Here is an 18,094-nt window from a genome sequence, read left to right as displayed (position 1 = left end):
AAATGAGGTTAGTTTTCTGTTTTATTCTGACAACTGAAAAGGCTGAAAGTAGTTTGTATGTAAAAGAATTGAATTTTTAGTTTCTTAAAAAAAATCTCTTTTTTGAAAATGACCAGTGTCTGGAGAATCAGCAATATATGAGTGAAACACATATAATTTACATTAATCTTTCTCTGTTTGAATATTATTCTTATTTTTAGTTCCTGCATTAAAAGCGCAGTTTACACTTTGGCTTTTAATCAAAGATATATAATTACATTCTATTTTGCGAATTTACAAGTGAATTAAATTCCTAACAGAAATGTCGATTAAAACGTTTATTTAAGCAACAGCAATTTGAGTTTTATATATTTTAATTGTGCAATATTTAATATTGTTTACGATAAACATTAATTGTTTTATAAAATGACTTTATAATTGAATACATATTTGTAAACTTACAAAAAAAAGATTAATAAGTCATAGGATTAGGAATAGATAATATTTACTTTTTTTGCGAGTCAATTTTATGTACAAATAATCTTAGAAAATATTCATATAATATATTATGTATTCTTTTAGGGTTCCGTACTCGGTTCGGAACCCTACTAATATCGGTTTTTTTGAAATCGTGTACCCCCCCCCCCCCTAGCGGCCACACAAATTTATCTGGAGGGCTGAAAATTAGTACACATATGTATTTTCGCGTGTAGATTATAGGAAAAATATAGCGAACTTGATTAGAATTGATTAACATAGCGTTATCAAGGAAAAACCATGAATTTTTACGAAAAATGCCTAAAAATGACTATGTACCCCCCCCCCCCCCCTAGCGGCCACATCTTTTGACATAAAGAGCTCAAATTTGGTACACTTACGTATTTTTACGTGAAAATTACAGGAAAAATATAGCGAACTTGATTCGGATCAATTTACATAGCGTTGTCAAGGAAAAATAAAAAATTTCGAAAAAAATGATTTATTCTCCCTAGCGCACACAATATTCAACCCAAATTGTTCACATTTGCTGTAAAACTGTATTTTTGCGTGAAAAATACAGGGAAAAAATGTAAGCGCGATTTGAGTTGATGATCAATTTTTATCAAATTTTTGAAGAAAAATGATAAATTTAATAAAAAAATGTATTTTTCCGCAAAAAACGAAAAAAATCGGACAAGTGCGAGTTACACTCGCACTGAAATCGAGGGTTCCGTACTCGAAGCGAACTTAATTGGTATAAAAACAAATGTTTAAAAAATATGTGTTGTGTATTAAATAATATATGTGATACAAAAATGAACAATTTAAAAAAAAAATTTAAGAAAATTGTTCCTCCTTTGGTATAAAAACAAAAAAAAAATTTAAATTTGTTTTGTATTTCAAATAATATAAGTGATACGAAGAGGAACAATTTTCTTAAATTTTACAAAATTGTTCCTTTTTGTATCACTTATATTATTTGAAATACAAAATAAATTAAAAATTTTTTTTTGTTTTTATACCAAAAGAGGAACAATTTTCTTAAATTTTTTTTTAAAAATTGTTCATTTTTGTATCACATATATTATTTAATACACAACACATATTTTTTAAACATTTGTTTTTATACCAAATAAGTTCGCTTTGAGTACGGAACCTTCGATTTCAGTGCGAGTGTAACTCGCACTTGTCCGATTTTTTATTTCAAATTGCAACTTATATTCCAATAATTTTGTAAATTTTTTCAACTCCAAAAAGTTTCTTCAGATAGTATAAAAAATAGTTGGTTTTTAATTCCATTAATTTAAGATTTTTTTAATCTAAAATAATTTTTTCCAAGGTCAATAAAAATAAAAGTTTTCTGCTCCAAAAGTGAAATTGATTTATTAATTTTCTAATTTCATTAAATGTCATAAACGAAAAAGTAAGGTGTAATTCCACTATTACATAAGGAATAAATTTAAGTTTTTTCAATGACATTTAATTTAAATTCCTTTTTAGTTTATAATTTTAAAAGATTAATTTTGTAAAAAGGGAATTTCCCGAATTATTTAAATAGTATTATATTTTTCATTCCATTTTATTCCAGCCTTGTTATCAGGTTGACATCTGAAGCATATTAAAGAGAAAAGCTTTTTTATTTTTGTTTACAATTCCACATAGACCTTTTTGTCTGCAAATGTTTAAGTAAACATGGTTATTGCGACAAATCTCTATTTACAATAAAAAATTAATAAACAATTGACTATTTTTAATAGTTTTATTATTTTGTGATATTTTTGGAGCCAAATGCGTGTGTGCACGAAGTTTAAATTAAATTCAATATAATATATTTATTAAAGGCATGACGATTTATCTTTTAGAACTTAATGAAAGTGTAAAAATAAAAATTCTTTATTTTTCATCAATATTATCTGTAAATCATTCGCCTATTTTTTACAAATTAAAATTTTTAAATTTCACTATGTACCACACATTTTGTAAATTATAGACTATTCATCTAAAATAAAGAAATTTTTAAAAATTTTATAACAATTTTATTTTTAGAACTCTTTCAATAAAAAATAATTAACTATTATTTTTTAATATTATTATATCATCAATGTAAATTTAATATGGGTTCTGTTATTATTAATCCTAATTTCACAAGACATTTTTATCTGTTAAAGAATGAAGCACTGTAATTCCGAATCGATTTATTATGCAATCAATAATCTTGGTTTCAGAAAAACTGACGATTGTCAAGCTTTTTAAATTTGAATATATGTAGGTATATATAATATATATACATATATATTATAAGAGCATACACATATAAAATAATTATATAATATTTCTTTAAAGTAAAGAAAGATAAAAACAAAAATAATAAATAGAAAAATCCTCAGTGTATTAAAAATTTTCTGAACATATTTCTTAAAATTGTTGTGAAATCTTCGAATTTTCTTCCACACATACAGAAAGTATTGTAATAACAAATATTTTCAAATTCTACTTTTTCATACATCTTCCTACTTTTTTGGTATTAGATTTTAATATAAATTTGATTATATGTGACCTGGATAGTTAAAAGGGACCTTACGTCCGAAAAAATCTGTTTTTTTTATTCATTAATTAATGAATCAATAAATAATAATATAACTATTATATATCTACTACAAATTTTTTTCAAGTTTTTTCATTCCTTAATAGAGTAATATACTTAAGGAAACTTTTTTCTTAAATCTTTCTTAGAAACTATGCTTTCCCCATTTCCCCCATTAATTTTAGGAAATTTTATAAATTTTGGGGTAAATGGGGACAGTCAGTTTCATGCGTTTAAAGCTTATCTAAATTTTTTCTGCTGCATAAAATTAATCTTGGGAATCTAAACAACAACTTAAAAAAATAAACTCGCAAATATTTACTTTTAAAGAAAGAAACTTACACAATACAATACGTCATTTTTGAAAAATAGGGATTTTGTCCCCATTTACCCCAACTGACCATAAAAAGAAATTTCATTCAAAAAATGAAAATTCGTCTAAAAAATAATTATTTCTAATAAAATTCTTTAAAATAAAAATTTTAATAATCGTACGCCCCAGAATTTTTTTGATAAAAATGTTTAAAATAATTAAATTTTAAAAGAACTTGATGAAAATTATTTGAATTAAAACAAATTAATTAATATTATTCAAAGTTATTAATTTGGTGAAGAATTTTAGAAAACTTTAATAATAATTGAATTTTGGAAGAGTTACAATTCGTACAAAAAAAGTCATAGGTATTTTGTTTTTAATTTTATTTTGTAAAATAAATCAGAAAAAGTTTTACAATCAGAGGCATGGCCCAGTGTGGTTTCCAGACAAGATGAACAAAATTTTTTTAAATGCTCATGCCTAATTTTTTTCAATAATAAATAATATATAATATATTTTATATAATTTTAATAATTAATAATGAATAATATTAAATTATTAATATTTAGATAATATTTACACGATAAAAAATAAATATAATAAAAAAATAAACATAAAAATAAAAAACAAAAAAACATTTTTTAAAGAATTTTAGTGTTATTTAAAAGAATAAGAATAAATACCGTAGAAGGTAATTCTTGGACACCGGGTACATTGAAGATCGTAAGGTTCTACTCTTCCCGATTTTCACCCGAACTAAAGAATACGACAGGTATATCGAGTCCGGTGTTCAAGTTGATTTTTTCTTTCCCCACCACGTTCTTACAACGATACTCTATCATTAAATGTTAACATTTTGTTTACATTTTTTTCTATTTATTTCACAAAATTTATCTTATCAAATTTATAAAAAGTGCTGCTACTTGCATCTATTTTTTTGGAATGAAGAAAATATGATTTTAAAAGAAAATACAAACTTATGTTACATCATCAGAATTTCCATATTTAGATGTCAAGTTCATTCACTAAAAATAAGTTGGTACCGGTTACGGTGCAAAAACACTGATCTATATATTTTTTTTACTAACAAAAAAAACAAAAAAAAAAACAACGACATAGATCAGTAAAGTATTACTCATCAGATAAAATTATCATAAAAAAAATATTGCACAATTCATGGAATTCATATCAATGTCTGAAGCTTGGTATAAAGTAAATAAAATCTAATAAAATAATTATAAATTAATTATGAATTATATTAACATTATAAAATTTTAAAACTTTGACAACTAATTTTTATAATACACATACCTTGAAACTGTCCATTTTAAATAATCGTCGAGCCACTGACATAAAAATTAATAAGTTCACTTTTTTTTCTTTTTTTTTTTTGGAAAACAAACCCACTGTACTTGTTTAAAAAAAAAAAACAATATTTCACATGCAAATAAAAATGGATAATACTTTCGATTAATAAAAAATAATTCAAAAAGATAAAAATATCAATTCAAAAAACAATTTTTTTCAAATTATTTACTTTTGTTTTATTATTATGTATATAATAAAGTTCAATGACCGAAGAGTAATTCTTGTGTTAATAGAAAATTAATTATAAATGTCCAAAACTAATTTCTCAACAAATAATACGTCCAGTTCATTCTTGTCACGGTAACAGAATGAAAGCCAGGGAAAACCAACGCAAGAGTTAAAGTTAGCTCTGGGTAAATGGTATTCCGACTACGAAGAGGGGAGCCAGAGGAGCATTATTATTCGTAAGATTTTATGGTAGGAAACTTCAAAAATCTTCGTTCATCAAGACAGTCATTGGTCCGGATTTTTTTTGCAGAAAAGTTCATTTTTAAAATACTGATTCTACAAATTAAAAGAAGATTTTAAGATTTTTATTTTTAATTTTTTTTTAAATGTAAGAAGAAGATTATTTTCAATACTTTTTAAATAAAAAAAATAATTTAATAAATTAACATTGAAAAAAATACATAAAAAACACAAAAACAAATAATTTTTTTGAAAATGTTATAATATTGAAGGCAGATCAATAAAAATTTTAATAACTAAATTTTTTTAAGTAAATGAATCATTTTTTTAATGAGTCATTTTCTCAGTATTTACACACATAAATTATATTGCAAAAATACATATGTTCATTAAAAATTGTCCTTATTGTTTTTTTCTTAAATTTTTGAGTTTCATTGTCACTACAGCAAAAAGCATTTTATTATTAAAATTTATTTTTTAGTAACGATTAATTGAACTTAAATTTATATTAATTAATCGATAATAAATCTATTTAAAGTAAATATAATTTTTTACATAGAAGAATAAAGATAACTTATCACATTAAAAAATCTTGTTTACCTACCGTCTGCTCTCAAGAAAACACGTTTCAAGCCGAAGAATTAATTATAAAATATATATTGTGGAAATCAACAAGGTACGCCTTGATTTGATTATTATGCTTATAATTTGCAAATTATAAGAGATGCAAAAGAATTTTTTTCGTTTTAGATAATCGTTTACTTGACTATCAAATATATTTGTTTAAATATAGAATAATTACATAAGGCTGCAAAAAAAAAAAAATTTCCGTTGTCAGAGATCGGAAAGTCATTTCCTGTAGTTTTTGGTGCGCTGAATCCTATAATCTGGCAACGAAAACCTCCCATCACGTCAGAATTTTCAGAAAAGTGGGGGTAAAAGTCCCAAAAATAACGTTTTGATCAGTTTTTGAAAATTTCTACCAGGTAAATCCGACCTGCTAGAGACTTGTCACAGAAGTCAAATTAAACCTTGAAATCTGTACTTTACGATTAAATAGCGATATTGACGACAACAAAATAAATACCATTTTGCATTTTTAAAAACTGATATCATATCCGTAATCCGCGTCCCCGAAAACCCCCGAGTGACAAATTCCAAGCGAATCCAAGTATTTCTGACATGATGGGATGTTTTCGTTGCCAGATCCCACATAGCACGACTTCTTGCTGTGAGGTTACTATAAGGATATCTGTAGGGTTTGTAAGGTTACTGTATAAGCCTGCAGTAAACTTGATGTCATCTTAAAACTTCCGCCTTACAGTAAGCTTACACAGTAAAGCTAAGGTAAGCTTACACAGTAAGGTCGTGGTAAGTTTACATGGTAAGGTTGTGGTAAGCTTACACGGTAAGGTTGTTGTAAGCTTCCCGTAAGGTTACTGTAAGGTTGCTGTAAGGTTACTGTTAATATAAAGTAATATGAAAATATATTAAAAATAATTATATTATAATATATATTATATTATAAATTTATTATAAATTTTTTTGTATAAAAAATGATATATTTGGTAAAGTACTTTATGAACCCCAATAGGGTTTGTCAAATAAAAGTTACTGCGCAGCCGTATGTGCCATAGAAAACTACTGCGCATAAATATTAATAAATTTTATTTATTAACAACATTCTATGTTTACAGTAACCTTACATCAACCTTACAGTAACCTTAAAGGAAGCTTACAACTACCTTACCGTGTAAGCTTACTACAACCTTACCATGTAAACTTACCACGACCTTACTGTGTAAGCTTACCTTAGCTTTACTGTGTAAGCTTACCTTAGCTTTACTGTGTAAGCTTACTGTAAGGCGGAATTTTTAAGATGACCTCAAGTTTACTGCAGGCTTACACAGTAACCTTACAAACCCTACAGGTATCCTTACAGTAACCTTACAGCAAGAAGTCGTGCTATGTGGGATTAGGATTCAGCGCACCAAAAATTACAGGAAATGACTTCCCGATCTCTGACAACGGAATTTTTTTTTTTTTGCAGCCTTGTGTTATTATTCGAATTAATCATTTTTGTCTTTTGAAGTAAATTTTCTTTTAATTGATTTAAATAATAATTAATTGATGAAATAAAAATACACTATATATAGTCAAGTAACCGATTATATGAAGGAAATAATTTTTTTCAATACATATAGATACTGTAACGCGATTATTTTATCATTGCGTAAACAAGGAGCAATGTTTACTAACAACTGGAATTTTTATTGTTTAAATAAAATAAAATGTTTATTTTGAGATGGAAATTTGAACAAAAAAAATTTTCATGAACGAAATTTTTGTTTAAAATTAAAAAATATGTAAAATAAGACGAAAACGTAAGAGATTTATTAAATTATTTAATTATGAATGTGAATAATAATTTTTCAATAATTTTTAACCTATTTTTTAAACATTTTAAGTTTCAAATAAAGAGTTAATGTATTCAGAAGTCTGACAATTGTTTTCTTTTTACCGAAAATGATTAATTTTATTTTACTATCGGCTATATTATATATTTAATTTAGTTATATTTTAATATCCTGTTTAAATTTTTAGATTCCGACGTTTCTGAGTCGATATATCATGTCAACCAGATTCTTACCCTCATAACACAATATATCTTGGGATATATTGATAATATCCCGCAGATATCCTAGGGATGTCCTATGGATATCAAAAGGATCTCTTAACGATATCCAAAAAATCGTCGGTTTGGATATCCCATGGATATCTGAGGATATCTTCTGGATATCTCTATAGACTTTCATAAATGTCCTCCAGATATCCCATAGATATCGTCAGGATATCCCACAGATATCATCAGGATATCCCATAGATATCATCAGGATATCCCACAGATATTTTCAGGATATTCTCAGTATATCTTATGGATGTCAAAAAGATATTCTCAGGATACTGTTTTTAAAGTCATTATGAGACTACGAGTAAGAATATTCTGTGAATTAAATTTTATATAAATAAAATAAAATGCAACTTGTTTTTCGAGAAAGTTGTTTAATTTGAAAAATTATTAACTAATTTTTTCTCATTCGTGATTCATTCCTTTATTCATATGCTTAATATTGTCAGAAAATAAATTGGCTTTAAACAATATAAATTCTTCCCCGTAAATAACGAATAACTATTAACATTAATTATACATTAAGTGCATGAGTTTATTTAAAATCTTTGAAAAATGCGTTTCAAATCTTCATTTAAAATAAATTAAAAGCTCATAAGATTTTTCTTTTTATTGTATTATTATTCATTATATTAGCTTAACAATGTTAACCTTTAAAAATATATGTTGAGATATTAAATATCCCGTGAATATCCTAAGAATATCCCACGGACATCCTGAGGATATCCCATGGATATGCTGCGATATAATATCCAATAGATATTTTGTGGATGTCTTAGGGATATTCTATGGATGTCCTGTTGATGTCCCACAGACCGGCGGTTTGAATATCCTAGGGATATGCTATGGATATCCCAAGATATCCTGGGGGACCATTCTAGGATATCGACCATTGATATGGATATCCTAGGGATATCCTTTTGTTATGAGGGTGGGCTTCCTTTTCAACCGACATTTTGTCACCATAAATTAAAAAAAAATTTCAATTGAGGGTTCACATACAATAAGGGGATACGCATGAAAGTGAAAGTCCCCGCGTACAGCGATTCTGCGGCTGCGCGAGGGGCTAACGAAAATACTGCGCGTCCCCTTATTGTATGTGAACCCTCAATTGCTTTAATATATGTGATGTTCAGATAATACATAAAAGTTTTCAATAAATTTCTCTATTATTGTTTTCAAAAATTTTAATAGTATTAAATTATTTTTACAACTTTCTGACAATAATTTAATTTTAGAAAAATTTTAACATAATTATGATGTTGACAGGTATATTATTAATATAATCTTAAACTTTTTTTGAAATATCAGCATAATTATTGAAATTTATACCAGTTTTAAAACATCAAACAACATCTCTTTAATATAAAAATATAGAAAAATTTTATTTGGAATTTTTTTTATGTAACTGAATTTTTAAAGAATTTTATTAAAATTACCTTTCGGCCAGAACGTCCGAATACGTTGACGATAATGATACACTAACTCACTTACATACTGTTTTAAATTATGCAATTGTTCAACAGTTGTCAACATTTGTCGATATGTAATATCTTTTATCCCAACATTCTCTGTCTTTTCGGTATAAAATATAAATGACAAAATAGTGAATATTGTAATCATAATTGACACAACATAATCCATTTTTCTCGGCATTTCAAGTGGCGGCGGTTATGTTGTCAATAAAAAGAACTTAAAACCAAACTAAAATTTGGTTTTAATTTATGTTTTTCTTATCATCATCACTTTTTTGGTGGAATTTTTTCATGGGGTTTTCATTGTTGTTACCGCTAACAATCGAACAAACAGTTTTACAAGTTTATTAAATCTAAAATTTAACTTAGATAAACTGTTTTGCTGTATTAGCTACTTTATGATCTGCCTCAGCTAAAATATCACTATATAACATCAAACTAATTTTTCTCTGTGTATAAATAAATGATAATGGTAAAATTAGAAATACATTATTAATTTATTACTCCACGACGCAGAAAGCGCGCTATATTTTATCTAGTTTAATATAATAAATAAATTTTTTTGGAGAAGTTTTTGTTGGAAAAAAAAGTCGTTGGAAAACTGATTTTGGGAAAAGTGTCCTACAATCGAATGTCCTAATTTTAATAAATTTAAATACAATCTAACAGCAACAGACATTTTAGAATACCGTTGAACATCTTATCCGTATCCCGAAATTTGGATATCCTCCAGGATGTGCTCAGGATATATGTAGATATCCCTGAGATATCCTACTCTTCGGTTATTTCTATAACAACCGTAGGATGTCTTGAATATCCGGGTGCTGTTAGGGAATTCATTTAAAAATAATAATCTTAATTATTTAATATAATATAATAAAATATCATAAGTAATGTAATTATCCCAGGCAGAAATCGACGACCGGTTTGGTACTGGGCCGGTGTCGAAGGCGGACTTGCCGGTACCGGCGGAAGTCCTGCATTTCCGCCGGCTCGAAGCCGGTCCAGTCAAAAATGATAACTCGATTAATGTCCGGCCCAGTCGTTTATTAGTACCGGGCCGGTATTAATAAACAACCGGTATGGCATCAGACCGGAACTAATATTCAACCAGTTCGGTACCGGGTCGGTATTAATAAACAAACGGTGCGGTATCGGGCCGGTACTCATAAATACTGTTTTAATGCCGGTTTAAAACCGGTAACACGACCGGCGAATTACTGGAGCAGTGGAAGTTTAGGTACCAGCTCGGTATCGACATTCACACCGGCTCGTAGCCGGCCCAGTCAACAATGATAACTCGATTAATAACCGACCCAATCGCTTATTAATTCCGGGCTGGTAGTAATAAACAACCGGTGTGGTACCGAGCCAGTTAAACAAAAAAATATAAAAAGATTATAACACTTTTCTGCTGGCGTAATGCTGGCATGGTATCTGTTTATTACATTATGTACATATGTGTATTATTATTAATTTAATTAATTTAATCATTATTATTTCTTAATTAATATCAGTATATAGAATGCTGAAACAGAGTTATAATTAAAGACAGCATAAACAATTAATTAAAATTTGAAGACACAAGGAATTGAACTACGGACCCTGAGGCTGCAAAGTCGATGCCACATCCACTAACCTAAACCTGCTTGTGAAAAGTAACTGCAAAGTGAGCTTATCAACTATAACTGCGGGTAATTTCAAACTTTATTAAACGGAATACAAATAATTTTACTAAAAGTTAATAAAATTTGTAGACTAATTCTATTAATAAATAATAAAAAAAATATATATATAAATAATAAAAAATACTAAATGAAGAAAATCATAACCGGTATAGTATCAGCCCAATATCGACCTGATAAAAATAAAATAAATAATAAATATAATAATAATAAAATAAAATAGAAAGTTAAAAAAATAAATAAAAATTAGGAGAAAATGATTTTTTCTTTATACGTGCATGCAAAAACCTCGTTTGGCAACCACTTTCAGCTATCCAAAATAGTCGAATCCCTCACTGTACGCGCGGTCGATGAGCAAAGTATTTTGCTCACCGTTAAGCGGTGGCCAAAACATTTTGCTCATCGTCCGCGCGCACAATGAGGGAGTCGGCCATTTTGAATAGCTGCAAGTAGCTGTCAAACGAGGTTATGCCTGCACTTATAAAGAAAAATATGGTTCGATACAAGGGGCCAAACGAGCGTTTTGCTCATTGTATCGAAATATACTATTTGCGAACAAAACAATAAATTACCAATATACAAGTTTTAATAATTAAGCATAGATTTCTTTATAATATGTTTAATTGTACATTGCAAAAAAGTACATTAAATACAATTATTCATATTTTTTGCTTTAAAAAATATAGAACAATAACAACCGAAATAAGCAAAGACAACTCAATGTTCGTTCAACTCAATGTTGTAAAACAAAAATTTTTCATTTTGTTATTGAGTTCTTCGGAACTAAACGAAAAAAAAATTAAAACTAAAATCTACGTAAAATTTCTAAAGCACAGACAAGATAATAGAATTACATAATAATCTTTAACTGCTTCGAAGCAATAATAACTTAATGTTGATAAAACAAATTATTTTTTTCTGTTCTGTAGTTTCTTCGCAACTAAGCGAGAAGAAATGAAACTAAAATCTAGGTAAAATTTTTAAAACACGTCATTGAGACGAGATAACAGAATTGCAGAATAAACATTAATTGCTTCAAAACAAAAACAACTCGATGTTCATAAAAAAAATTTTTTTTGTTCCCTAGTTTCTTTGGAACTAAACGAGAAAAAATGAAATTGAAATCTACGTAAAATTTTCAAAGTGCATTATACAGGCGAGATAATAAAATTACATAATAGAGATTTTACATCTTCTATTTTATTGTTCATGTCGTACAAAATGCTTCTTGTAGCACTCTCGATTTTTTTTGGAAATTCTTCTATTAAATTATGTAATCCTTCAATTACATTCTCTAATAGTACTGAGATTTTTGAAACCTGTTTCCTTAGGTTCTGCATTTCAACTGCAATAAAAGTTTTCATATAATTATAAATCATTATATAAAAAATAATATTAAGATTAAATTTTATAAATTATTATTATTGTTTATAACAAAAAATTAATCTAATTGTAAAAAGATGCAAAATATAGATGATCTCTCCTTCTTTAAGATTTTTATCCTTACTTTTAGAAACCTGTTTCTTTAAGGTACAACCCACAAAAAGACTAAATTTGTAGTGGGGAAAAACCTTTAAAAACGTATGTTTGCGTAAGTCAGTCAATTACAAAAATTTTGCAGTCATTCAAAATTCTACAGTCAGTCAAATTTCTCAATCCATTAACTCCAAATTCTAAAGTTATTCAAATTTCTAAATTCATTCATTCCAAATTCTAAAGGCATTCAAATTCTAAAGTTATTTAAAATTCTTTATTTTCAAGTTATTTTTACAAATTTCAACTTTTAAAAAGTTTAGTGATTTTTCTACAATTATTACCAAATCAGAAATTATCAAAGGAGGACGAGAAATCGAATATATTTTTGCATCTTCAGTGAAAATTATCAATCAATTAAAAAAGTAAGTTTTAAAATTTTTTAATTGCTATCTTCATTTATTTTACTTTTTGAAAATTTCTTTCTTTAAATTCTGTCAAAATTCCCAATTCCTAAGAATACTGCCTTATTCTGGGTATTCTTTAATTGTTTTTAAACTCTTGTGAATCCTAAATAATAATAACCTATGATTCCTAAGTTTTGTTAATGCTACTTTATAAAGTTGTAGCTAACAAACTTTAATCCTTTCTTGTGTATTCTTTATTTTTCAATTTTCTATACGAAAATTCAATAGAAATAAGAATAATCAAAATCTATTCCCAAGCTATTGAATGAGAATCCAGGCTTAAAATTGTAATAAAAATAAATTTCTGTAGCTATAATTTTAATTTGAAATATAAATTTTAAATTATTATTATTTGTTATTAAAATGTATAAAGCTTATTTCTGTTATATTACGTAACAATATCTTTTCCTTTTTTTGGTAGAGGTACTGAAACATTTCCAAAAACAAGATTTTTTTGCTCTTTGACTCTGTTTTTCTAAAAAACTATAGCTGTTAGGAACTTTTGTCTAGCGGATTGGTAATAAGCAGAAAAAAACTTATTGACATTTGCCGCACCAAAATCAGAATTGTCATCTGTAATATAATTATTAATGTAATATAATTAAATTAAATTATATATTCTATTACAAATAATAAATTATGCAGTGGTACGACGAAATAAAATAATATAAATTTGATCCAAGAACAATATTTAATTTTTCACTGTTTTACACATTTGTGAATCTTATTAAATAAGAATATAATTAGTGTATGTCGCGTACAACTCTGTGAGAGAACCGGAAGTAGTGTGGCGTGTAAAATATCTAAATCGAAAATATATGAAAAAGGAAGAGGGAGGCGCCGTCTATATTAGAATAAATGAACAAAAAACGGGCGCGAATTACATATTTTAATACTCTCCCTTAATTTATGACCTTTGTTACAAAATTATTATTTTTTCGTTTTTAATTTTAAACCAAAACCAGAAAGACAATTTCTATACTTTGATCCGCAAATTCCTTTTGTCAACGCATCAGCGATCATTTCCTCCGTAGGCAAGTATCTAAGGTCGACTGGATGTTCTCTTAAGACTTGACGGATAAAATAATATTTTATGTCGATGTGTTTCGACTTGAATAATAGATTGGATTTTCAGCGAGTTTTCCAGTTCCTTGGTTGTCGTTGAAAATCGTCACCTTGGCGAGTGTAGATAATCAAAGATCTTTTAGCAAACTCATAATACAAATGGCCTCCTTTGCTGTGTCTGTGATGGCCATATACTCAGCCTCTGTCGATGATAGCGCAATCGTGCGCTGTTTGCGCGATTCCTAAGATACAGGGGCTCCGCCAAAAATAAAAACAGAACCGCTGTATGATTTTCTGTCAATCGAACAAGTTGCTCAATCAGCATCTGTGTAGGCGATCAATGGTTTTTATTGTCATTTATAAATTTCAGGATCAAGTCCTTTGTCCCTTGTAGATAACTGAGCACGCGCTTGGCAGCTGTCCAATGTTCGTGCCTCGGATTGTCGTTAAACTGTCCCAGCACACTGACAGCGTGCGCGATGTCGGGCCTTGTCCCAAGAGCGGCGTACATGAGAGATCCTACTAATTCTCTGTAAGGGAATTTTTCATCATCCTTGTCATCGCTTTGAATGTTGGTGTACTTTGTCCCGGGTGTGAGAGGAGTGTTAACAGGTTTGCAGTTGCTCATGGAAAATCTTTCAAGGATTTCCTTGATGTAGCCAGTTTGAGATAGCGATATGCTCTCCCTGTCCTGATGAATCTCGATGCCCAAACAGTACTTCGCTTCGCCGAGATCTTTGACCTTGTATTGCTTGAAAAGATTCTATTTGATTTCATTCTGTCTTCTCCTGTTATCTGAAAAAATCAAAATATCGTCCACATGAACAATAAAAAAGGTTAAATTTTTCTTGTTGACATAGACGCAGCAGTCAAAGTTCGTTGGAGTCTAATCCATTTTTTGAAGAGTTGAGTCCAAAGCAGCATGCCATTGGCGTCCGGCTTGACGTAAACCGTATATCGTTCTGTTTAGCTTGCAGATTGTGGATTTTCCTTTTAATTGATTCAACATTTGTTGAGCTCGTTGAGAAATCTTCAGATCAGAATCGTTGATCATGCGTCTGAGTATTTTATCCAGCAATTCCGGCTGTTCCATGTGAACTTCGGTGTCCATCTTCCCATTCAAATATGCCGTCTCGATGTCAAGTTGAGTGATGCGAAGATTTAGCTTTGCAGCTAAAACTACCAACAATCTAAGTGAACTTAGGCGGGCGACGGGGGCAAATGTCTCGAAAAAATGAATTCCATGTACTTGAACGTAGCCTTGGGCGACGACGCGTGCCTTTCTCCTATTCAATTGCCCGTCAGGTTCGAATTTGTTCCGAAGTACCATGCGGCACTTGATGACCTTTCCATCTGACGGTCTGTCAACAAGATCAAAAGTATCGTTTAATATTAAACTTCTGATCTCTGTGTAGATGGCATCTTCCCACTCGGTGCTGTCGGATCCTGTCAATGCTTCACGAAATGGAATTTCACATGCACTCATGGCGAATTCAGCACTCTCACAACCTTGAAAATCCTCGTCACTTGAATCGGTAGAATTTCCTTGTTGAATGTTTTCGGGATGATCGTTCCTTTCGTGTATTTCATCGTGGGACTCTTCCCCACTGGAATGAATGGATCCATCACGTACAACATTTGGTCGTACATTTTCATCTATCATGACACTGTATCTCTTGAATGGTCGTGACGGTTTTCCGCTTTTTATTTTCTTAGGTCTGCCTGCTCCTCGTCGATTCTGGATCGGGATTTCTAGGTTGTCCATGTGAGGAGCATCGTTTACGGGAGCCTTGTTGATTCGAATATCCGTATCCTGATCAATCACTGGATCGTAGAAGAATTCTCTTTCTTTCGCAACAACGGAATTATTCTGTATTGTTTTCGTTGATGATTCATTCATGAATCGAACGTTGCGTGTGATGTGCATCTTCTCGTCAACGGATCCCTAGATTCGATAAGCCTTGCTGGAAGTCGAGTAACCAACGAAAATTCCCTCAAGGCCGCGAGTTTTCAATTTGTCCTTGCCCGTTAATTTGTTGAGGAAGTAAACCTTCTCGCCAAATTTTCTAAAGTGTCGAATGTCGGGACGTTTTCCCCTCCATCTCTCAAGCGAAGATTTAGTTCCCAGTGGCTGCGTAACGCACCCGTTTCGGATGTAGCACGCCGTCACAACAGCCTCGCCCCAAAGTTATCTAGGCAATCCAGAGTCGATAAGCAACGCGCGGGTTCTACCACACGGTGGTCAGGAAGATATTTTAAATGAAGTGAGAATGAAGAGAAAATCTGTTTACATAGGCTTATTGGATACATAAAAAGAAAACAAAATCACTTTTTTTACCTCTTTATCTGATCATTTACAGATTTTACAGCACTTTAAAAATTCTATTTTTCAAAGAATGTGGAAATTGACGCTATGTCAAAGTGTTTTGATATATATGTTATAACGAAATTATTAAATTAATTAAATGTTGTTAATTAATAACCCCATTTTAAGTTACAAAAAGATAACCCAACGTGATAATTGTTAGACGCCAGCCAATTTTTAAATGGAATTGGCAAACCAGAAAAATCACAAATTTCACAAAATAACCCCAAAACTCAAATTAATCAAATTAAATCTCATAGGAGATTCTGTCGAGAACGAAAGTCGCAAAAAGGGACACGACCCTTGAGACACGACACAACAAAATTGGACTTACCCACGACGACATAACCAGCACACAGCTTCCTCTCAGCAGATCCTCGTGGTCGGAGAAAACACGCCACAGTCGGGAAAATGGGCTGATTAAAAAGACACACTTTCACACTTCTTTTTCTTTTCTTTTCACACGCTACTACACTCCTCTAACACACAACAAAAGAAAAACTGAAACTCAAAAACTAATTAGTACCTCTGTACTCTCTTACTCGCGTCGATGGATATACTCATTGATTTTTTGTATTGATTGCCTTCGTCTCCGCCTCGTTCCGTAGCTGGCCGCCGTGATGGCGCCACCTCCCGGACTCCTGCGTTGTCTCAGCTCCAAACTCCAAACGCGTGAAACTCAACCCGAGTCGAAAATTACCTTGTGACGAATTACTTCGTCACAATGTTAAACTTTACATTGAGTTCATTCAAAAGATTATTTAAGTGATTTGTAAAACAGAAAGATACAATACACATGATATATTTATAATCCTTTTTATAATTATTATTCTATTTTTCTATTTACAATAAATTTACAAGTATTACTTCAATTTTTAAATGTATGATATACTATTCAAATTCTTGAATGGTCTATTCATGAAAAATATTGAACAATTCTCTAGAAATATACTGAAGTAACAATTAGAGGAATATATATAAATAATTACTTTTGCATTTAAATAAAGAAAATACATTTATAAATATAATGATAATAATGAAATTACAGCTTTCTTTAATTGAGGCACCCAATCGAACAACCGGTCGCGATCTCTTAATAAGAAATGAATTTATTACGTACCCAGTAAAAAAAAGAATTAGAAGTAAGCGAAAAGAATTGGTGGTAACTTAAGCTGAATGCGGTTTGGCGAAAAAACCGAATTGGAACGTTACGGTGAATTATTTTTTTCTTACCGTGAATTCTTTTCTCTTAAACATTTGAATTGACGTTTGTTTATTCGAGTTTGCATTATAAATGAATAAGAATAAATGTTTCGAAGTCTAAAAAAACCGATTTGGAATAAGAAATATATAATTTTTTAAAAAGAAATAAAAGTAAAATGTAATCCCACGTGAAAAGATTACCGGTAAACTCTGCGAAGTAGCTCCGCGGAATTTCCGCGGATTTTCCGCGAAATTTCCGCAAATTTTTTTTTTGCATAATAATATATTTATGTTATTATTTAAAATAATATAAAATTAAATTGTGTATATTCTACTTAAAATTACTTTTTAATTTTTAGTTAACAAGTGAGAGAAGACTTTGACACTAATTTTGTTAACAAAAAATTGAAAACTATAAAAATAGGTTCACGGTTATAGCCGGTAAAGATGTATGTATTTTTCTTTTCTACTTAAAACAGTAATCCCAAAATTGATATCAGATTATTGCATTAAAGAGAGTTAAATATATAATAGATT

General features: G+C 29.5%; 1 protein-coding gene across 3 annotated transcripts in view; it reads right to left on the bottom strand.

Moving 5' to 3' along the window:
* Positions 1-16,856, bottom strand: part of LOC127285365 (choline/ethanolamine kinase) — a 32,953-nt gene extending 16,097 nt beyond the window's left edge. The window contains exon 1 of one of the 3 annotated variants that reach the window (XM_051311344.1): positions 16,689-16,856. In XM_051311344.1, coding sequence (XP_051167301.1) covers positions 16,689-16,700 — 12 coding nt within the window. In that variant the 5' untranslated portion in view covers positions 16,701-16,856. Of the gene's footprint in view, positions 1-4,042; positions 4,187-4,670; positions 5,042-16,688 lie in introns of those variants that run through there. The other 2 variants (XM_051311343.1, XM_051311347.1) reach the window with 2 other exon arrangements.
* Positions 16,857-18,094: the final 1,238 nt, after the last annotated feature.

The sequence above is a fragment of the Leptopilina boulardi genome, unplaced genomic scaffold (assembly GCF_019393585.1).
Source record: "Leptopilina boulardi isolate dan_hultmark-lab unplaced genomic scaffold, ZJU_Lbou_2.1 LbouV2_332, whole genome shotgun sequence".
In the NCBI taxonomy this organism is placed as follows: Eukaryota; Metazoa; Arthropoda; class Insecta; order Hymenoptera; family Figitidae; genus Leptopilina; species Leptopilina boulardi.
The sequence above is the reverse complement of the archived record's forward strand: the minus strand, read 5'-3'. Positions and strand labels throughout refer to the sequence as shown.